At 57.5% G+C, this 22,079-nt stretch overlaps 1 protein-coding gene across 1 annotated transcript in view; it reads right to left on the bottom strand.

The window, feature by feature from the left end:
- Window positions 1-489: 489 nt before the first annotated feature.
- Window positions 490-22,079, bottom strand: part of LOC309592951 (uncharacterized protein) — a gene marked incomplete at its 5' end in the record, with an annotated part of 94,743 nt that continues 73,153 nt past the window's right edge. The window contains one exon of the mRNA XM_082316971.1: window positions 490-21,645. Coding sequence (XP_082173097.1) covers window positions 1,429-21,645 — 20,217 coding nt within the window. The 3' untranslated portion in view covers window positions 490-1,428. The remainder of the gene's footprint in view (window positions 21,646-22,079) is intronic.

The following is a 22,079-nucleotide window of genomic DNA, read 5'->3' as shown; positions in this document are numbered from 1 at the left end:
ACTTATGTGAACAGTCTCTTCAGAGATAATTAGACTTCTCTTTAGAATAACTGCCAGCAGTTCTTTTTAGAATATTTAAGCCTGCCACAAAGACAGAGAAATGAAGAACATCTCAAGCTGCAGATGGTTAGACAACCAAGTACACTTCCTTTACAACCCAGTTTCTAAATGTTTTGCTGTGTCTGCTTTCCCTGTACTAAGTAGAATATGGAGAAAGAAAATACAGGATGAGAAAACTACTCTAACGAAGCATGTCTGCACATGCAAATCTATAAAACTCAGGGTTGTAGTGAGTGAAAAGTCTCCATTACCACCATATCTAGAAACTGTGCTGTCATTAAGCAGCCACTTCAGCAGATAGCGGGGTATACTCAAACCTTTTGCAAATTTAAGATGGGATTTTCAGAATCAGAACACGGGAACAGGACTATCAGTAACTCATGCTACTCGAATTATTATTCATATGGTGAGTTTATTGTGAATTAAGAATACAGACAGTGCTTTAACGATACATGTGAAGGCTGTCACATATGCACTCTGGTTTTCGTTGTGCACTTGAGAGAAGCATTAATATAAACAAAAAAGCAAATAATTATATACATCTCCTTTCCCAGAAAATCTTTGAAGCAGTGTGGCAGATCATTATCTGCATTTAACTATCCAGTAAATATATACAGTAAAATTTATTTATCAATATTTTAGTAATTATTCTTTGTCAGCATGTTTTCTTTTGGTATCTTAAAAATGTGAATTATTTATATGGTTTTTGGTCTTGAATTTATTCTGTTGGGTTTTTTTAATTCTTTTAAGGCTAAATATGGCCCACCACAATAATAAAAATATGAGAAGAGAGGAAAAGGTAAAGTGTTAGTGTCTCTACACTAGTACTTTGTTTTTATTTTGCATTTTAAAATGTTTGTGGAATATACATATTACCTTAGCTGAAATAAAGAAAAATATTTTAATAAGAAAGCAAAAGTAGGTCAGAAAGTCCAAAAACTAAACAGGTAAGTATAGTTCTCATAGTACTAGTTTATACTCCATTTTGGAAATAGTCTATAATCTAAACATAATTGTTGTGTTTTTGAGAAGTGTATTTAACAAGTCTTTTTGCTATCATTGAGCCTTTCAATGGTTTACTTTCATGGTTCAGGTATCTTTTCAGACTTTGCTAAAACTATGGGCTCCTTGTACCTGTAATAATTGTTGCCTTTGGGGCAGATTTGAAGAAATCAGTATTTTTATTAGTGCACAGTGTAGCACATCCATGTACTTGAAAATTTAAAAGTGGTAAATTCTGTTCAACTGTTTCCATGAATATCAGCTCTGGGTTTTGTTTAATTTTCTGTTACTAGAAAATTAAGAAAACATTCTTTTCTGTACATGTAGCTTATTTTATTTTCTTTGAGGGTTGAGAAAAGACAATCTTCATTTGGTTGTATCTCCAGGAATATTAGATTGACTATCTTTATCTTCCTCCAACAAGATTAGTTCAGTTCTTGCTGAAGATGTCACAATAGTTCGAGAAACTGGAACATCAGATGAGGCTCCATCAATTTCAACTTTTTCACCCTCTGTTGTTTCTTTAGGTGATAAGCTTTCTTGTGCATCAAAAAATACATCAGGTTTATCTGATGGGCTGTCTTCATCTGAGATTCTTCCCTCTTTATGACCCATCTCTTCTTTGTCAACAGTCTTAGCCTTTTTGGAAGGAGATGTGAAACCAAGCTTGGGAAATCTAAACCATCCAGTTTTTTCAGTTTGCTTAGAAGAATCATTATCTGATGTGTCAGCAGGTTTCATATCTTCTGGAACTGATTTTTTTACTTCTGTTTTTGCATCTGTGCTTGTTTCATCACCAGAAGATGAAAAGCCAATACTTGGAAGCCAAAATTTGAATCTTCCAGGAGATCTTTTACTCTCAGTCTTTTCTTTTTCATTGGTTATGTCTTTTTCTTCGTCTTCTAGTGCTTCAGCTGCATCCTCATCTTTAGAGAGAGGACCTGCAGTTATTCCCTCTGGTGACTTATCAGGAAGACTCTCTTCAAGTTTACTGGAAGGCTTTACTTCAACAAATGTTTTTAACTTTGGCAAACTTATTTCTCCACTAGATTCTTCAGTCTCACTGTGTGGTTTGTCAGATAGTTTAAGCTCAGCACTGAGAGTTGTCTGTGCTGTTACTCCGAAGCTTTCATCAGCACATTTAGATTTGCTCACTGATACACCTTCTGTTGAAGATGGCTGCTGGACTAGCACTTCTAAGTTGCTATGTGATTCAGGCAACTTCACTTTGAGCAATGAGAATCCCAAAGTAGCAGTTTTGACTTCTGATGAGAGAATCTCTGATTCTTTCAGTATTTCAGTAGTGTAAATCTCACACCTTTCTATAGCAACATGTTCAGGTTCTACTTTCTCACTCACTTCTTGGCCCTCTACATATGACCAATGAATGTCTTGCCCTGCATTTGAAAGGGAGGACTCTATAGTAGCAGTCATCTGTGCTGTTTTAATGTCAGGTTCAGTCAGTGTTACAATTTTGCTTTTTGCTTTTTGAATACCATGCTCTAGAGCCTCTGGTGTTTCTTCACGGATAGCAGAGCTTGCCTGCAGTTGCACTACTTCAATGTCAGTACTAGATCCCTTTGGATCTGTTACCATTTTTGATACTGAAACATCAGCTTCAATTGGGAGAGCTTTGAAAGTGAATCTTGGTATTTTTAGTTTGGGAATTTTTATATTAACTTCTGGGCCACCTTGTAATTTGTCCACTGTTTCCGCTGTTATTCTGGCAGACGCTTCCATATGATCTAGAGCTGGGCTTTTCAGGCCAATAGATCCTTCTGATTTTTGAAACTGCATTTCTGCTGTGCCTATTTCAGTTTTAGATACTGACTCAGCTTCTGACTTTGGCAAATTGATATCATCTTCAAAACCCTTCACTTCTGAATGCAACACTCCAAACTTTGGAATCTTAAACTTGTATGTTTTAATTTTACTTGTTTCTGCTCTATCTTCTACTTGCACTTCCACCCCTGCAGACAAGTCCCTTTCAACACTTTTCACTTGAAATTTCATTTCAGGATCCACTCTAGCAATTTTAACATCCATCTTCACTCCTGGAACTTCTACCTCTAGATCTTCTAGCTTAGCTGTAACATAAGCACCATCTTTTAATTCCTTTGTTGTAAACCATTCACACGTAGGCCTTTTTAATTGGCTTTCTTCACTGTCTTTTCCTATAATTGTCATCTCACCCTTTATCTTTCCTTTTTTAATTACTGCCTCTTGATTTTGAATATCTAGCTCTTCCTTTGGAAGACTAACATCTATTTTCTCCTGCGTTGCATCCAGAGTAATTTCAGCCGATGATAGTTTACATCCTACTCCTGAAGTCTCTAACTTAGTGGAACTTTCTACCTTTGGGACTTCTATATCCTGTGATTTGACTTTATGCTCTTGAAGGGTCAGAGTACACGTAGGATACCTATTTGTTAAACTGTTGTCTTTGTCAATTAGGTATGATTTAGACAATTCTGCTGAAGACACTGTGAATTCTGAAGTATGCATTTTTTGTCCTTCAGCACCATGCTTAACTACGTCTGCATAAGTTTCTGTTTTTGGAATATTCACTCTACTATCTGTTCTTTCTGTGGATAATGAAATATCTCCTTCCATCTTTGACAAGCTAACATCAGAACTCTTCACAGAATCTCCTAATTTTGGAACCCCTTCTTTTCCAACAGTAATTTCAGTAACTGAGTGTGGTAATGAGAAGGTATTTTCAGGAATACTTGTTTCAGTTTGCACTTTGGCAGAGGGAATGCCTGCCTGAGCTTTTTCCATACTTCTTTCAATATCAGCATCACCTTTTTTTTCCTTTAAGGATGTCCTGCCAAATGCAGGTATTCTGAATTTTGGCATTTTAAACCATCCCTGATGTTCTTCAGTCTGAACTTCTTCAGCTTTTATTTCATATTCTTCTTTTAATTTTATTTCTTTCTCCTCAAGGCTCTCAATAGTTCCCTCTGTCATTGGTTTAGACACTGACTGGGGGCTTACGTCTACCTTTGGAGCTTCAATGCCCGCTGCAGGAACTTGGGGTGTTTTTATCTTATAAACACCTACTCCGGGATCTGACATATCAGATGTAAGTTCTGATGCTGGAACTGCCAAAGCAATGTCAGCAATTTCATTTGTCGTTTTTAGCTGAGGTAGCTCAGCTTTCATTTTTGGAGAACTGATCTCTGTCTCTGGGCCTTTCCCTTTTGTTAGGGAGATTCCAAACTTTGGCTTCTGGAATTTAGGCATTTTAATCTTCCCTTCAGGACCTTCCAATTTCATCTTTCTTCCATCTACATCTGATGATCTTTCTGTTACTATTTCAGGGCTCCTCAGTTCAACCGAAGCTTCTCCTTTGGGGAACTTAATATCTGTTTTTTGAATGGTATCTTCATCTGTAGAACTCGATTTTAGGACAACCTGTTGAAAACTCCGCTCTGAGGGAGGCAGAGCAGCATCAGTCTTTGCTGAGCTGACTCCCATTTCAGTTTGGGAGGCTCCAGTTTCTATTTTGGAAAACTCCAGAGTGGGCATCTTAACATCAGCCACTTTTATGCTTATTTGTGCCCCTTCTTCTGTCCTTTCAGAATGACTTCTTTCTATATCAGGTATCTGTATTGAATCATCATCCTCTCTTTCTGTTTTAGGAATAGTAGCATCAGCTTCAACTTTTGGTGAATGAGTCTGAGATTTGGGAACCTTAATCTTGGAGAGTGAAATTTTAGGCATGACAAATTGAGGCTTTTTAATCGGACTTTTTTGTTCAACTTTTCCTGCAGATATTTCCAGATCAAGGGCTGGCCCAGTACCTTGATCATCAGTTGCAGTTCCTCTCACTTCTCTGTCTGTTCTGCTTGACATTACAGCAAGTTTATGATCCTCCAAATTTTCTCCAGAATCTGGTTTAACACTTGCTTCCTTCTTTGGTGACCAACTGAGGGATGGAAGTTTGAATTTTGGCATTTTGAAATGTCCTTCTTTCTCTTCTCCATCTCCATCTTGCTTTATTTCCCCTTTGATTTTTAATGCTGCATCTGAATCCTGAATAACATTGTCTGGTTTTGGAATAGAAGTATCAGCTGATGGGAGGTGAATATCAGCCTCTGATGTCTTATTGTCAGCTTTGGTCATTTTGACTTTAGGGCTGTAAGTTTCTGTTCCTGTACCACATTCCACCTCCAAATTTGGTGCTTCAACAGCAATGTCAGTTATTTCTACCATTGCTTTTAGTTGGGGAACCTTGACTTCTGATTTGGATTGGCTGACCTCCTTTTCTGACCCTTTCCCTTTGGAATGTGTAATTCCAAACTTTGGCATTTGGAATTTAGACATTTTTGTTTTCCCTTCAGGACCTTCAATTTTTATTTCTAAATCACCCACAGCAATTTCACTTGAAGTTGTTTCAACACTTGTGTCAGGACTCTTCACCTCAAGGCAGTCTTCAGTTATCATCTTAATACCTGAGGTGGAGAGGCTGGCATTAGCAGCAGCTGATTTCAATGTCAGGTCATCTTCTTCACATGTAGGAAGTATGACCTCACTTGTAGGCATGCTAGTATCCACTTCTATTTTGAGAGATTTGACTTCTGGTTTGGAAAATTCCAAAGTTGGGACTGTAACTTTTGGCATCTTTATGCCCATTTCTGCCCCTTCTCCACTACTCCCTTTCTCAGATTTCTGTACTGAAACACCTTCTTTTTCTTGTTTGGGACCACAAACATCAGTTTCCATTATGGGCAGAGAGACTTGGACTTTTTGACCCTTAATTTTAGGGAATGAGATCTTTGGCATGATAAATTGGGACTTCTTGTTTCTGTCCTTTTCACCATCTTTTTCTGTTGATGTATCAAATTCCACATGAAGGTATTGATTCTCAGGGGCAGGAAATGTTAATTCAGATTCTGTGTCTCCAGATAAAGTAGACAAAGTGGGTGCTTCCAGATGTGCCTCAACTTCAGAAGGAGCAATAGCTTCTTTCTTTGGTGACCAACTAAATGAAGGCAGCTTGAATTTTGATGTTTTAGACTTGTTTTCTTTCTCCTCAGTGTCCTTCTCTCCTGAAACTACTTCCTGTTCTGCCTTGCACTCTAAATCCAGGCCACGGATTCCCACTTCTGATATTGGCATGGTAACTTCCATTGATGGGAGAATGACATCCGACATAGGTACATCCAGAACAACTTCAGGTGAAGGCTTGTGCAGCTTTACACCTAATCCGGCATCAGAGATCTGAGTTGTTTTTTCAGTACCAGTAGCAGTCATATCAGATGTTATCCTTTCCCTTGAAATGTCAGTTTCCACTTTGGAACCAATGTCACTTTCTGACGGTTTTCCCTTAGACCAAGAAATTCCAAATTTTGGTTTTCGGAATTTAGGAATTTTAACTGTAAATTCTGTATCACACGCAGATATTTCAGCAGCTGGTGTTTTCCCTCCTGGCTTCAGACTTCCTTCCTCCAAAGAACAATCTTCATTTAAAATATCAGTATCTATTGATGGAAGATCCTCATCAGCAAGAGACGGTATTTTTGATTCAGATTCTGCTAGATTCATTTGATATTTAGTAAGAGTAATATCCCCCTTTGGTAATGGCGAATCCTGTTCGATTTTAGAAGAACCAATATCAACTTTGGAGAAACCCAAGCTAGGAATTCTGAATTTAGTATGTTTAGAGCCACTATCTCCCTTACTGTCAGGAGGAAGTTTAGATCCAACACTGCCTGAAAGAACAGAAGGAGTTTCTTCTGTTACAGAAAAACAAAGAGCTTCTGACACAGAAACTTCAACTCCAGATGTGCTCTGTGCCTGAGGTTTAGAACTTTTGGGAAGGGAAACCTTAGGCATTCTAAATAGAGAACTTCTAGATTTAGCCATCCCTTCCTCTTTCCCAAAGGACGAATCTATAACACCTTCAAAAGTGGGTACTTGGATCTCGGCTGCGGGCAGGGTCATGTCGACTTCGGCGGTTCCCGAGGGCACCGCCACTTGGGGCTCCTTGAGGCTGACGTCCACATCAGCGGCCGCGGTGCCCTTGGCCTCTCTGCTGCTGCTGGACCAGCCAAAGGAAGGCATGCCGAACTTGGGCATCTTGAACTTGCCGTCCTTGGTCTTCGCGGCCTCCTTCTCTGGGGCTTTTGCTTCCCCTTCGAGGGTGAGGGCCGCCTCGGGCGCCTGCAGGTCGACGCCGGCCTTTGGAAGGGTGACGTCGACGGACGGGAGGCTGATGTCCACCTTGGGAGCTTTGATGTCGGCTTTGGGCATTTTGAGGGAGGGCTTCTCCACCTTCCAGCCGGCCCCTTCGGTTTTGGCGCCGGGGACGTCGGCTTTGAGGCCCAGCGCGGGGCCCTCCCCTGCGGCCGTCACGGTGGCGGAGGGGAGGTCGACCTCTGCGGTGGGCAGGCTGACCTCGCCTTCCAGCCCTTCCGCCTTGGGAGGCGACACTCCGAATTTGGGCTTGTCGAACTTGGGCATCTTAAACTTCCCTTTCAGGCCCGCGGCTTCCAGCTCGGCTCCGTCGAGCGCGCCTTCGGCAGAGGGCGCTTTGAGGTCTATCTCGGGCGCCTGGAGCTCGAGGGAGCCTTCGACGGAGGGCAGCTTGATGTCGGGGGCCGCGATGCTGACGGTGCCGGCGCCGGCCTTGAGGTCTGCCTCTGGCAGGCTGGCGTCGACTTTGGGCAGGCTGACGTCTGCGTCCAGTTTGGGAGCCTTGACGGTCGGCTTGGAGAAGACCACGCTGGGCACCTTGACTTTCGGCATGTGTATTTTCATGCCGCCGCCCTCAACTTTGCCGGCAGCCACCTCCAGGCCGCCTTCGGCGTCGGGGCCCTGCAGGGCGAGTTCGCCCTCCTGGACTTCGGCCTGGGCTTTGGGCAGCGACACCTCGGCCTTGGGCAGGCTGACCTGCACGTGGGGAGCTTTGACTTTGGGCAGCTTGACGCTGGGCATCTTGACGTCGGGCATCTTGAATCGACCTTTCTCGCCCTCTGCTCCGGCGGCCGTCTCGACGGTCACCTCCACGCCGGGCGCTTGGATCTCGGCCGCGGGCAGGGTCACGTCGACTTCGGCGGTTCCCGAGGGCACCGCCACTTGGGGCTCCTTGAGGCTGACGTCCACATCAGCGGCCGCGGTGCCCTTGGCCTCTCTGCTGCTGCTGGACCAGCCAAAGGAAGGCATGCCGAACTTGGGCATCTTGAACTTGCCGTCCTTGGTCTTCGCGGCCTCCTTCTCTGGGGCTTTTGCTTCCCCTTCGAGGGTGAGGGCCGCCTCGGGCGCCTGCAGGTCGACGCCGGCCTTTGGAAGGGTGACGTCGACGGACGGGAGGCTGATGTCCACCTTGGGAGCTTTGATGTCGGCTTTGGGCAATTTGAGGGAGGGCTTCTCCACCTTCCAGCCGGCCCCTTCGGTTTTGGCGCCGGGGACGTCGGCTTTGAGGCCCAGCGCGGGGCCCTCCCCTGCGGCCGTCACGGTGGCGGAGGGGAGGTCGACCTCTGCGGTGGGCAGGCTGACCTCGCCTTCCAGCCCTTCCGCCTTGGGAGGCGACACTCCGAATTTGGGCTTGTCGAACTTGGGCATCTTAAACTTCCCTTTCAGGCCCGCGGCTTCCAGCTCGGCTCCGTCGAGCGCGCCTTCGGCAGAGGGCGCTTTGAGGTCTATCTCGGGCGCCTGGAGCTCGAGGGAGCCTTCGACGGAGGGCAGCTTGATGTCGGGGGCCGCGATGCTGACGGTGCCGGCGCCGGCCTTGAGGTCTGCCTCTGGCAGGCTGGCGTCGACTTTGGGCAGGCTGACGTCTGCGTCCAGTTTGGGAGCCTTGACGGTCGGCTTGGAGAAGACCACGCTGGGCACCTTGACTTTCGGCATGTGTATTTTCATGCCGCCGCCCTCAACTTTGCCGGCAGCCAGCTCCAGGCCGCCTTCGGCGTCGGGGCCCTGCAGGGCGAGTTCGCCCTCCTGGACTTCGGCCTGGGCTTTGGGCAGCGACACCTCGGCCTTGGGCAGGCTGACCTGCACGTGGGGAGCTTTGACTTTGGGCAGCTTGACGCTGGGCATCTTGACGTCGGGCATCTTGAATCGACCTTTCTCGCCCTCTGCTCCGGCGGCCGTCTCGACGGTCACCTCCACGCCGGGCGCTTGGATCTCGGCCGCGGGCAGGGTCACGTCGACTTCGGCGGTTCCCGAGGGCACCGCCACTTGGGGCTCCTTGAGGCTGACGTCCACATCAGCGGCCGCGGTGCCCTTGGCCTCTCTGCTGCTGCTGGACCAGCCAAAGGAAGGCATGCCGAACTTGGGCATCTTGAACTTGCCGTCCTTGGTCTTCGCGGCCTCCTTCTCTGGGGCTTTTGCTTCCCCTTCGAGGGTGAGGGCCGCCTCGGGCGCCTGCAGGTCGACGCCGGCCTTTGGAAGGGTGACGTCGACGGACGGGAGGCTGATGTCCACCTTGGGAGCTTTGATGTCGGCTTTGGGCATTTTGAGGGAGGGCTTCTCCACCTTCCAGCCGGCCCCTTCGGTTTTGGCGCCGGGGACGTCGGCTTTGAGGCCCAGCGCGGGGCCCTCCCCTGCGGCCGTCACGGTGGCGGAGGGGAGGTCGACCTCTGCGGTGGGCAGGCTGACCTCGCCTTCCAGCCCTTCCGCCTTGGGAGGCGACACTCCGAATTTGGGCTTGTCGAACTTGGGCATCTTAAACTTCCCTTTCAGGCCCGCGGCTTCCAGCTCGGCTCCGTCGAGCGCGCCTTCGGCAGAGGGCGCTTTGAGGTCTATCTCGGGCGCCTGGAGCTCGAGGGAGCCTTCGACGGAGGGCAGCTTGATGTCGGGGGCCGCGATGCTGACGGTGCCGGCGCCGGCCTTGAGGTCTGCCTCTGGCAGGCTGGCGTCGACTTTGGGCAGGCTGACGTCTGCGTCCAGTTTGGGAGCCTTGACGGTCGGCTTGGAGAAGACCACGCTGGGCACCTTGACTTTCGGCATGTGTATTTTCATGCCGCCGCCCTCAACTTTGCCGGCAGCCACCTCCAGGCCGCCTTCGGCGTCGGGGCCCTGCAGGGCGAGTTCGCCCTCCTGGACTTCGGCCTGGGCTTTGGGCAGCGACACCTCGGCCTTGGGCAGGCTGACCTGCACGTGGGGAGCTTTGACTTTGGGCAGCTTGACGCTGGGCATCTTGACGTCGGGCATCTTGAATCGACCTTTCTCGCCCTCTGCTCCGGCGGCCGTCTCGACGGTCACCTCCACGCCGGGCGCTTGGATCTCGGCCGCGGGCAGGGTCACGTCGACTTCGGCGGTTCCCGAGGGCACCGCCACTTGGGGCTCCTTGAGGCTGACGTCCACATCAGCGGCCGCGGTGCCCTTGGCCTCTCTGCTGCTGCTGGACCAGCCAAAGGAAGGCATGCCGAACTTGGGCATCTTGAACTTGCCGTCCTTGGTCTTCGCGGCCTCCTTCTCTGGGGCTTTTGCTTCCCCTTCGAGGGTGAGGGCCGCCTCGGGCGCCTGCAGGTCGACGCCGGCCTTTGGAAGGGTGACGTCGACGGACGGGAGGCTGATGTCCACCTTGGGAGCTTTGATGTCGGCTTTGGGCATTTTGAGGGAGGGCTTCTCCACCTTCCAGCCGGCCCCTTCGGTTTTGGCGCCGGGGACGTCGGCTTTGAGGCCCAGCGCGGGGCCCTCCCCTGCGGCCGTCACGGTGGCGGAGGGGAGGTCGACCTCTGCGGTGGGCAGGCTGACCTCGCCTTCCAGCCCTTCCGCCTTGGGAGGCGACACTCCGAATTTGGGCTTGTCGAACTTGGGCATCTTAAACTTCCCTTTCAGGCCCGCGGCTTCCAGCTCGGCTCCGTCGAGCGCGCCTTCGGCAGAGGGCGCTTTGAGGTCTATCTCGGGCGCCTGGAGCTCGAGGGAGCCTTCGACGGAGGGCAGCTTGATGTCGGGGGCCGCGATGCTGACGGTGCCGGCGCCGGCCTTGAGGTCTGCCTCTGGCAGGCTGGCGTCGACTTTGGGCAGGCTGACGTCTGCGTCCAGTTTGGGAGCCTTGACGGTCGGCTTGGAGAAGACCACGCTGGGCACCTTGACTTTCGGCATGTGTATTTTCATGCCGCCGCCCTCAACTTTGCCGGCAGCCAGCTCCAGGCCGCCTTCGGCGTCGGGGCCCTGCAGGGCGAGTTCGCCCTCCTGGACTTCGGCCTGGGCTTTGGGCAGCGACACCTCGGCCTTGGGCAGGCTGACCTGCACGTGGGGAGCTTTGACTTTGGGCAGCTTGACGCTGGGCATCTTGACGTCGGGCATCTTGAATCGACCTTTCTCGCCCTCTGCTCCGGCGGCCGTCTCGACGGTCACCTCCACGCCGGGCGCTTGGATCTCGGCCGCGGGCAGGGTCACGTCGACTTCGGCGGTTCCCGAGGGCACCGCCACTTGGGGCTCCTTGAGGCTGACGTCCACATCAGCGGCCGCGGTGCCCTTGGCCTCTCTGCTGCTGCTGGACCAGCCAAAGGAAGGCATGCCGAACTTGGGCATCTTGAACTTGCCGTCCTTGGTCTTCGCGGCCTCCTTCTCTGGGGCTTTTGCTTCCCCTTCGAGGGTGAGGGCCGCCTCGGGCGCCTGCAGGTCGACGCCGGCCTTTGGAAGGGTGACGTCGACGGACGGGAGGCTGATGTCCACCTTGGGAGCTTTGATGTCGGCTTTGGGCATTTTGAGGGAGGGCTTCTCCACCTTCCAGCCGGCCCCTTCGGTTTTGGCGCCGGGGACGTCGGCTTTGAGGCCCAGCGCGGGGCCCTCCCCTGCGGCCGTCACGGTGGCGGAGGGGAGGTCGACCTCTGCGGTGGGCAGGCTGACCTCGCCTTCCAGCCCTTCCGCCTTGGGAGGCGACACTCCGAATTTGGGCTTGTCGAACTTGGGCATCTTAAACTTCCCTTTCAGGCCCGCGGCTTCCAGCTCGGCTCCGTCGAGCGCGCCTTCGGCAGAGGGCGCTTTGAGGTCTATCTCGGGCGCCTGGAGCTCGAGGGAGCCTTCGACGGAGGGCAGCTTGATGTCGGGGGCCGCGATGCTGACGGTGCCGGCGCCGGCCTTGAGGTCTGCCTCTGGCAGGCTGGCGTCGACTTTGGGCAGGCTGACGTCTGCGTCCAGTTTGGGAGCCTTGACGGTCGGCTTGGAGAAGACCACGCTGGGCACCTTGACTTTCGGCATGTGTATTTTCATGCCGCCGCCCTCAACTTTGCCGGCAGCCACCTCCAGGCCGCCTTCGGCGTCGGGGCCCTGCAGGGCGAGTTCGCCCTCCTGGACTTCGGCCTGGGCTTTGGGCAGCGACACCTCGGCCTTGGGCAGGCTGACCTGCACGTGGGGAGCTTTGACTTTGGGCAGCTTGACGCTGGGCATCTTGACGTCGGGCATCTTGAATCGACCTTTCTCGCCCTCTGCTCCGGCGGCCGTCTCGACGGTCACCTCCACGCCGGGCGCTTGGATCTCGGCCGCGGGCAGGGTCACGTCGACTTCGGCGGTTCCCGAGGGCACCGCCACTTGGGGCTCCTTGAGGCTGACGTCCACATCAGCGGCCGCGGTGCCCTTGGCCTCTCTGCTGCTGCTGGACCAGCCAAAGGAAGGCATGCCGAACTTGGGCATCTTGAACTTGCCGTCCTTGGTCTTCGCGGCCTCCTTCTCTGGGGCTTTTGCTTCCCCTTCGAGGGTGAGGGCCGCCTCGGGCGCCTGCAGGTCGACGCCGGCCTTTGGAAGGGTGACGTCGACGGACGGGAGGCTGATGTCCACCTTGGGAGCTTTGATGTCGGCTTTGGGCATTTTGAGGGAGGGCTTCTCCACCTTCCAGCCGGCCCCTTCGGTTTTGGCGCCGGGGACGTCGGCTTTGAGGCCCAGCGCGGGGCCCTCCCCTGCGGCCGTCACGGTGGCGGAGGGGAGGTCGACCTCTGCGGTGGGCAGGCTGACCTCGCCTTCCAGCCCTTCCGCCTTGGGAGGCGACACTCCGAATTTGGGCTTGTCGAACTTGGGCATCTTAAACTTCCCTTTCAGGCCCGCGGCTTCCAGCTCGGCTCCGTCGAGCGCGCCTTCGGCAGAGGGCGCTTTGAGGTCTATCTCGGGCGCCTGGAGCTCGAGGGAGCCTTCGACGGAGGGCAGCTTGATGTCGGGGGCCGCGATGCTGACGGTGCCGGCGCCGGCCTTGAGGTCTGCCTCTGGCAGGCTGGCGTCGACTTTGGGCAGGCTGACGTCTGCGTCCAGTTTGGGAGCCTTGACGGTCGGCTTGGAGAAGACCACGCTGGGCACCTTGACTTTCGGCATGTGTATTTTCATGCCGCCGCCCTCAACTTTGCCGGCAGCCACCTCCAGGCCGCCTTCGGCGTCGGGGCCCTGCAGGGCGAGTTCGCCCTCCTGGACTTCGGCCTGGGCTTTGGGCAGCGACACCTCGGCCTTGGGCAGGCTGACCTGCACGTGGGGAGCTTTGACTTTGGGCAGCTTGACGCTGGGCATCTTGACGTCGGGCATCTTGAATCGACCTTTCTCGCCCTCTGCTCCGGCGGCCGTCTCGACGGTCACCTCCACGCCGGGCGCTTGGATCTCGGCCGCGGGCAGGGTCACGTCGACTTCGGCGGTTCCCGAGGGCACCGCCACTTGGGGCTCCTTGAGGCTGACGTCCACATCAGCGGCCGCGGTGCCCTTGGCCTCTCTGCTGCTGCTGGACCAGCCAAAGGAAGGCATGCCGAACTTGGGCATCTTGAACTTGCCGTCCTTGGTCTTCGCGGCCTCCTTCTCTGGGGCTTTTGCTTCCCCTTCGAGGGTGAGGGCCGCCTCGGGCGCCTGCAGGTCGACGCCGGCCTTTGGAAGGGTGACGTCGACGGACGGGAGGCTGATGTCCACCTTGGGAGCTTTGATGTCGGCTTTGGGCATTTTGAGGGAGGGCTTCTCCACCTTCCAGCCGGCCCCTTCGGTTTTGGCGCCGGGGACGTCGGCTTTGAGGCCCAGCGCGGGGCCCTCCCCTGCGGCCGTCACGGTGGCGGAGGGGAGGTCGACCTCTGCGGTGGGCAGGCTGACCTCGCCTTCCAGCCCTTCCGCCTTGGGAGGCGACACTCCGAATTTGGGCTTGTCGAACTTGGGCATCTTAAACTTCCCTTTCAGGCCCGCGGCTTCCAGCTCGGCTCCGTCGAGCGCGCCTTCGGCAGAGGGCGCTTTGAGGTCTATCTCGGGCGCCTGGAGCTCGAGGGAGCCTTCGACGGAGGGCAGCTTGATGTCGGGGGCCGCGATGCTGACGGTGCCGGCGCCGGCCTTGAGGTCTGCCTCTGGCAGGCTGGCGTCGACTTTGGGCAGGCTGACGTCTGCGTCCAGTTTGGGAGCCTTGACGGTCGGCTTGGAGAAGACCACGCTGGGCACCTTGACTTTCGGCATGTGTATTTTCATGCCGCCGCCCTCAACTTTGCCGGCAGCCACCTCCAGGCCGCCTTCGGCGTCGGGGCCCTGCAGGGCGAGTTCGCCCTCCTGGACTTCGGCCTGGGCTTTGGGCAGCGACACCTCGGCCTTGGGCAGGCTGACCTGCACGTGGGGAGCTTTGACTTTGGGCAGCTTGACGCTGGGCATCTTGACGTCGGGCATCTTGAATCGACCTTTCTCGCCCTCTGCTCCGGCGGCCGTCTCGACGGTCACCTCCACGCCGGGCGCTTGGATCTCGGCCGCGGGCAGGGTCACGTCGACTTCGGCGGTTCCCGAGGGCACCGCCACTTGGGGCTCCTTGAGGCTGACGTCCACATCAGCGGCCGCGGTGCCCTTGGCCTCTCTGCTGCTGCTGGACCAGCCAAAGGAAGGCATGCCGAACTTGGGCATCTTGAACTTGCCGTCCTTGGTCTTCGCGGCCTCCTTCTCTGGGGCTTTTGCTTCCCCTTCGAGGGTGAGGGCCGCCTCGGGCGCCTGCAGGTCGACGCCGGCCTTTGGAAGGGTGACGTCGACGGACGGGAGGCTGATGTCCACCTTGGGAGCTTTGATGTCGGCTTTGGGCATTTTGAGGGAGGGCTTCTCCACCTTCCAGCCGGCCCCTTCGGTTTTGGCGCCGGGGACGTCGGCTTTGAGGCCCAGCGCGGGGCCCTCCCCTGCGGCCGTCACGGTGGCGGAGGGGAGGTCGACCTCTGCGGTGGGCAGGCTGACCTCGCCTTCCAGCCCTTCCGCCTTGGGAGGCGACACTCCGAATTTGGGCTTGTCGAACTTGGGCATCTTAAACTTCCCTTTCAGGCCCGCGGCTTCCAGCTCGGCTCCGTCGAGCGCGCCTTCGGCAGAGGGCGCTTTGAGGTCTATCTCGGGCGCCTGGAGCTCGAGGGAGCCTTCGACGGAGGGCAGCTTGATGTCGGGGGCCGCGATGCTGACGGTGCCGGCGCCGGCCTTGAGGTCTGCCTCTGGCAGGCTGGCGTCGACTTTGGGCAGGCTGACGTCTGCGTCCAGTTTGGGAGCCTTGACGGTCGGCTTGGAGAAGACCACGCTGGGCACCTTGACTTTCGGCATGTGTATTTTCATGCCGCCGCCCTCAACTTTGCCGGCAGCCACCTCCAGGCCGCCTTCGGCGTCGGGGCCCTGCAGGGCGAGTTCGCCCTCCTGGACTTCGGCCTGGGCTTTGGGCAGCGACACCTCGGCCTTGGGCAGGCTGACCTGCACGTGGGGAGCTTTGACTTTGGGCAGCTTGACGCTGGGCATCTTGACGTCGGGCATCTTGAATCGACCTTTCTCGCCCTCTGCTCCGGCGGCCGTCTCGACGGTCACCTCCACGCCGGGCGCTTGGATCTCGGCCGCGGGCAGGGTCACGTCGACTTCGGCGGTTCCCGAGGGCACCGCCACTTGGGGCTCCTTGAGGCTGACGTCCACATCAGCGGCCGCGGTGCCCTTGGCCTCTCTGCTGCTGCTGGACCAGCCAAAGGAAGGCATGCCGAACTTGGGCATCTTGAACTTGCCGTCCTTGGTCTTCGCGGCCTCCTTCTCTGGGGCTTTTGCTTCCCCTTCGAGGGTGAGGGCCGCCTCGGGCGCCTGCAGGTCGACGCCGGCCTTTGGAAGGGTGACGTCGACGGACGGGAGGCTGATGTCCACCTTGGGAGCTTTGATGTCGGCTTTGGGCATTTTGAGGGAGGGCTTCTCCACCTTCCAGCCGGCCCCTTCGGTTTTGGCGCCGGGGACGTCGGCTTTGAGGCCCAGCGCGGGGCCCTCCCCTGCGGCCGTCACGGTGGCGGAGGGGAGGTCGACCTCTGCGGTGGGCAGGCTGACCTCGCCTTCCAGCCCTTCCGCCTTGGGAGGCGACACTCCGAATTTGGGCTTGTCGAACTTGGGCATCTTAAACTTCCCTTTCAGGCCCGCGGCTTCCAGCTCGGCTCCGTCGAGCGCGCCTTCGGCAGAGGGCGCTTTGAGGTCTATCTCGGGCGCCTGGAGCTCGAGGGAGCCTTCGACGGAGGGCAGCTTGATGTCGGGGGCCGCGATGCTGACGGTGCCGGCGCCGGCCTTGAGGTCTGCCTCTGGCAGGCTGGCGTCGACTTTGGGCAGGCTGACGTCTGCGTCCAGTTTGGGAGCCTTGACGGTCGGCTTGGAGAAGACCACGCTGGGCACCTTGACTTTCGGCATGTGTATTTTCATGCCGCCGCCCTCAACTTTGCCGGCAGCCACCTCCAGGCCGCCTTCGGCGTCGGGGCCCTGCAGGGCGAGTTCGCCCTCCTGGACTTCGGCCTGGGCTTTGGGCAGCGACACCTCGGCCTTGGGCAGGCTGACCTGCACGTGGGGAGCTTTGACTTTGGGCAGCTTGACGCTGGGCATCTTGACGTCGGGCATCTTGAATCGACCTTTCTCGCCCTCTGCTCCGGCGGCCGTCTCGACGGTCACCTCCACGCCGGGCGCTTGGATCTCGGCCGCGGGCAGGGTCACGTCGACTTCGGCGGTTCCCGAGGGCACCGCCACTTGGGGCTCCTTGAGGCTGACGTCCACATCAGCGGCCGCGGTGCCCTTGGCCTCTCTGCTGCTGCTGGACCAGCCAAAGGAAGGCATGCCGAACTTGGGCATCTTGAACTTGCCGTCCTTGGTCTTCGCGGCCTCCTTCTCTGGGGCTTTTGCTTCCCCTTCGAGGGTGAGGGCCGCCTCGGGCGCCTGCAGGTCGACGCCGGCCTTTGGAAGGGTGACGTCGACGGACGGGAGGCTGATGTCCACCTTGGGAGCTTTGATGTCGGCTTTGGGCATTTTGAGGGAGGGCTTCTCCACCTTCCAGCCGGCCCCTTCGGTTTTGGCGCCGGGGACGTCGGCTTTGAGGCCCAGCGCGGGGCCCTCCCCTGCGGCCGTCACGGTGGCGGAGGGGAGGTCGACCTCTGCGGTGGGCAGGCTGACCTCGCCTTCCAGCCCTTCCGCCTTGGGAGGCGACACTCCGAATTTGGGCTTGTCGAACTTGGGCATCTTAAACTTCCCTTTCAGGCCCGCGGCTTCCAGCTCGGCTCCGTCGAGGGCGCCTTCGGCAGAGGGCGCTTTGAGGTCTATCTCGGGCGCCTGGAGCTCGAGGGAGCCTTCGACGGAGGGCAGCTTGATGTCGGGGGCTGCGATGCTGACGGTGCCGGCGCCGGCCTTGAGGTCTGCCTCTGGCAGGCTGGCGTCGACTTTGGGCAGGCTGACGTCTGCGTCCAGTTTGGGAGCCTTGACGGTCGGCTTGGAGAAGACCACGCTGGGCACCTTGACTTTCGGCATGTGTATTTTCATGCCGCCGCCCTCAACTTTGCCGGCAGCCACCTCCAGGCCGCCTTCGGCGTCGGGGCCCTGCAGGGCGAGTTCGCCCTCCTGGACTTCGGCCTGGGCTTTGGGCAGCGACACCTCGGCCTTGGGCAGGCTGACCTGCACGTGGGGAGCTTTGACTTTGGGCAGCTTGACGCTGGGCATCTTGACGTCGGGCATCTTGAATCGACCTTTCTCGCCCTCTGCTCCGGCGGCCGTCTCGACGGTCACCTCCACGCCGGGCGCTTGGATCTCGGCCGCGGGCAGGGTCACGTCGACTTCGGCGGTTCCCGAGGGCACCGCCACTTGGGGCTCCTTGAGGCTGACGTCCACATCAGCGGCCGCGGTGCCCTTGGCCTCTCTGCTGCTGCTGGACCAGCCAAAGGAAGGCATGCCGAACTTGGGCATCTTGAACTTGCCGTCCTTGGTCTTCGCGGCCTCCTTCTCTGGGGCTTTTGCTTCCCCTTCGAGGGTGAGGGCCGCCTCGGGCGCCTGCAGGTCGACGCCGGCCTTTGGAAGGGTGACGTCGACGGACGGGAGGCTGATGTCCACCTTGGGAGCTTTGATGTCGGCTTTGGGCATTTTGAGGGAGGGCTTCTCCACCTTCCAGCCGGCCCCTTCGGTTTTGGCGCCGGGGACGTCGGCTTTGAGGCCCAGCGCGGGGCCCTCCCCTGCGGCCGTCACGGTGGCGGAGGGGAGGTCGACCTCTGCGGTGGGCAGGCTGACCTCGCCTTCCAGCCCTTCCGCCTTGGGAGGCGACACTCCGAATTTGGGCTTGTCGAACTTGGGCATCTTAAACTTCCCTTTCAGGCCCGCGGCTTCCAGCTCGGCTCCGTCGAGCGCGCCTTCGGCAGAGGGCGCTTTGAGGTCTATCTCGGGCGCCTGGAGCTCGAGGGAGCCTTCGACGGAGGGCAGCTTGATGTCGGGGGCCGCGATGCTGACGGTGCCGGCGCCGGCCTTGAGGTCTGCCTCTGGCAGGCTGGCGTCGACTTTGGGCAGGCTGACGTCTGCGTCCAGTTTGGGAGCCTTGACGGTCGGCTTGGAGAAGACCACGCTGGGCACCTTGACTTTCGGCATGTGTATTTTCATGCCGCCGCCCTCAACTTTGCCGGCAGCCACCTCCAGGCCGCCTTCGGCGTCGGGGCCCTGCAGGGCGAGTTCGCCCTCCTGGACTTCGGCCTGGGCTTTGGGCAGCGACACCTCGGCCTTGGGCAGGCTGACCTGCACGTGGGGAGCTTTGACTTTGGGCAGCTTGACGCTGGGCATCTTGACGTCAGGCATCTTGAATCGACCTTTCTCGCCCTCTGCTCCGGCGGCCGTCTCGACGGTCACCTCCACGCCGGGCGCTTGGATCTCGGCCGCGGGCAGGGTCACGTCGACTTCGGCGGTTCCCGAGGGCACCGCCACTTGGGGCTCCTTGAGGCTGACGTCCACATCAGCGGCCGCGGTGCCCTTGGCCTCTCTGCTGCTGCTGGACCAGCCAAAGGAAGGCATGCCGAACTTGGGCATCTTGAACTTGCCGTCCTTGGTCTTCGCGGCCTCCTTCTCTGGGGCTTTTGCTTCCCCTTCGAGGGTGAGGGCCGCCTCGGGCGCCTGCAGGTCGACGCCGGCCTTTGGAAGGGTGACGTCGACGGACGGGAGGCTGACGTCCACCTTGGGAGCTTTGATGTCGGCTTTGGGCATTTTGAGGGAGGGCTTCTCCACCTTCCAGCCGGCCCCTTCGGTTATGGCGCCGGGGGCGTCGGCTTTGAGGCCCAGCGCGGGGCCCTCCCCTGCGGCCGTCACGGTGGCGGAGGGGAGGTCGACCTCTGCGGTGGGCAGGCTGACCTCGCCTTCCAGCCCTTCCGCCTTGGGAGGCGACACTCCGAATTTGGGCTTGTCGAACTTGGGCATCTTAAACTTCCCTTTCAGGCCCGCGGCTTCCAGCTCGGCTCCGTCGAGCGCGCCTTCGGCAGAGGGCGCTTTGAGGTCTATCTCGGGCGCCTGGAGCTCGAGGGAGCCTTCGACGGAGGGCAGCTTGATGTCGGGGGCCGCGATGCTGACGGTGCCGGCGCCGGCCTTGAGGTCTGCCTCTGGCAGGCTGGCGTCGACTTTGGGCAGGCTGACGTCTGCGTCCAGTTTGGGAGCCTTGACGGTCGGCTTGGAGAAGACCACGCTGGGCACCTTGACTTTCGGCATGTGTATTTTCATGCCGCCGCCCTCAACTTTGCCGGCAGCCACCTCCAGGCCGCCTTCGGCGTCGGGGCCCTGCAGGGCGAGTTCGCCCTCCTGGACTTCGGCCTGGGCTTTGGGCAGCGACACCTCGGCCTTGGGCAGGCTGACCTGCACGTGGGGAGCTTTGACTTTGGGCAGCTTGACGCTGGGCATCTTGACGTCGGGCATCTTGAATCGACCTTTCTCGCCCTCTGCTCCGGCGGCCGTCTCGACGGTCACCTCCACGCCGGGCGCTTGGATCTCGGCCGCGGGCAGGGTCACGTCGACTTCGGCGGTTCCCGAGGGCACCGCCACTTGGGGCTCCTTGAGGCTGACGTCCACATCAGCGGCCGCGGTGCCCTTGGCCTCTCTGCTGCTGCTGGACCAGCCAAAGGAAGGCATGCCGAACTTGGGCATCTTGAACTTGCCGTCCTTGGTCTTCGCGGCCTCCTTCTCTGGGGCTTTTGCTTCCCCTTCGAGGGTGAGGGCCGCCTCGGGCGCCTGCAGGTCGACGCCGGCCTTTGGAAGGGTGACGTCGACGGACGGGAGGCTGACGTCCACCTTGGGAGCTTTGATGTCGGCTTTGGGCATTTTGAGGGAGGGCTTCTCCACCTTCCAGCCGGCCCCTTCGGTTTTGGCGCCGGGGACGTCGGCTTTGAGGCCCAGCGCGGGGCCCTCCCCTGCGGCCGTCACGGTGGCGGAGGGGAGGTCGACCTCTGCGGTGGGCAGGCTGACCTCGCCTTCCAGCCCTTCCGCCTTGGGAGGCGACACTCCGAATTTGGGCTTGTCGAACTTGGGCATCTTAAACTTCCCTTTCAGGCCCGCGGCTTCCAGCTCGGCTCCGTCGAGCGCGCCTTCGGCAGAGGGCGCTTTGAGGTCTATCTCGGGCGCCTGGAGCTCGAGGGAGCCTTCGACGGAGGGCAGCTTGATGTCGGGGGCCGCGATGCTGACGGTGCCGGCGCCGGCCTTGAGGTCTGCCTCTGGCAGGCTGGCGTCGACTTTGGGCAGGCTGACGTCTGCGTCCAGTTTGGGAGCCTTGACGGTCGGCTTGGAGAAGACCACGCTGGGCACCTTGACTTTCGGCATGTGTATTTTCATGCCGCCGCCCTCAACTTTGCCGGCAGCCACCTCCAGGCCGCCTTCGGCGTCGGGGCCCTGCAGGGCGAGTTCGCCCTCCTGGACTTCGGCCTGGGCTTTGGGCAGCGACACCTCGGCCTTGGGCAGGCTGACCTGCACGTGGGGAGCTTTGACTTTGGGCAGCTTGACGCTGGGCATCTTGACGTCGGGCATCTTGAATCGACCTTTCTCGCCCTCTGCTCCGGCGGCCGTCTCGACGGTCACCTCCACGCCGGGCGCTTGGATCTCGGCCGCGGGCAGGGTCACGTCGACTTCGGCGGTTCCCGAGGGCACCGCCACTTGGGGCTCCTTGAGGCTGACGTCCACATCAGCGGCCGCGGTGCCCTTGGCCTCTCTGCTGCTGCTGGACCAGCCAAAGGAAGGCATGCCGAACTTGGGCATCTTGAACTTGCCGTCCTTGGTCTTCGCGGCCTCCTTCTCTGGGGCTTTTGCTTCCCCTTCGAGGGTGAGGGCCGCCTCGGGCGCCTGCAGGTCGACGCCGGCCTTTGGAAGGGTGACGTCGACGGACGGGAGGCTGATGTCCACCTTGGGAGCTTTGATGTCGGCTTTGGGCATTTTGAGGGAGGGCTTCTCCACCTTCCAGCCGGCCCCTTCGGTTATGGCGCCGGGGACGTCGGCTTTGAGGCCCAGCGCGGGGCCCTCCCCTGCGGCCGTCACGGTGGCGGAGGGGAGGTCGACCTCTGCGGTGGGCAGGCTGACCTCGCCTTCCAGCCCTTCCGCCTTGGGAGGCGACACTCCGAATTTGGGCTTGTCGAACTTGGGCATCTTAAACTTCCCTTTCAGGCCCGCGGCTTCCAGCTCGGCTCCGTCGAGCGCGCCTTCGGCAGAGGGCGCTTTGAGGTCTATCTCGGGCGCCTGGAGCTCGAGGGAGCCTTCGACGGAGGGCAGCTTGATGTCGGGGGCCGCGATGCTGACGGTGCCGGCGCCGGCCTTGAGGTCTGCCTCTGGCAGGCTGGCGTCGACTTTGGGCAGGCTGACGTCTGCGTCCAGTTTGGGAGCCT

This window comes from Platalea leucorodia (assembly GCF_965183815.1).
Source record: "Platalea leucorodia genome assembly, chromosome: 7".
Taxonomy (NCBI): Eukaryota; Metazoa; Chordata; class Aves; order Pelecaniformes; family Threskiornithidae; genus Platalea; species Platalea leucorodia.
Note: the sequence above shows the minus strand (reverse complement) of the source record. Positions and strands in the feature narration are given on the sequence as shown.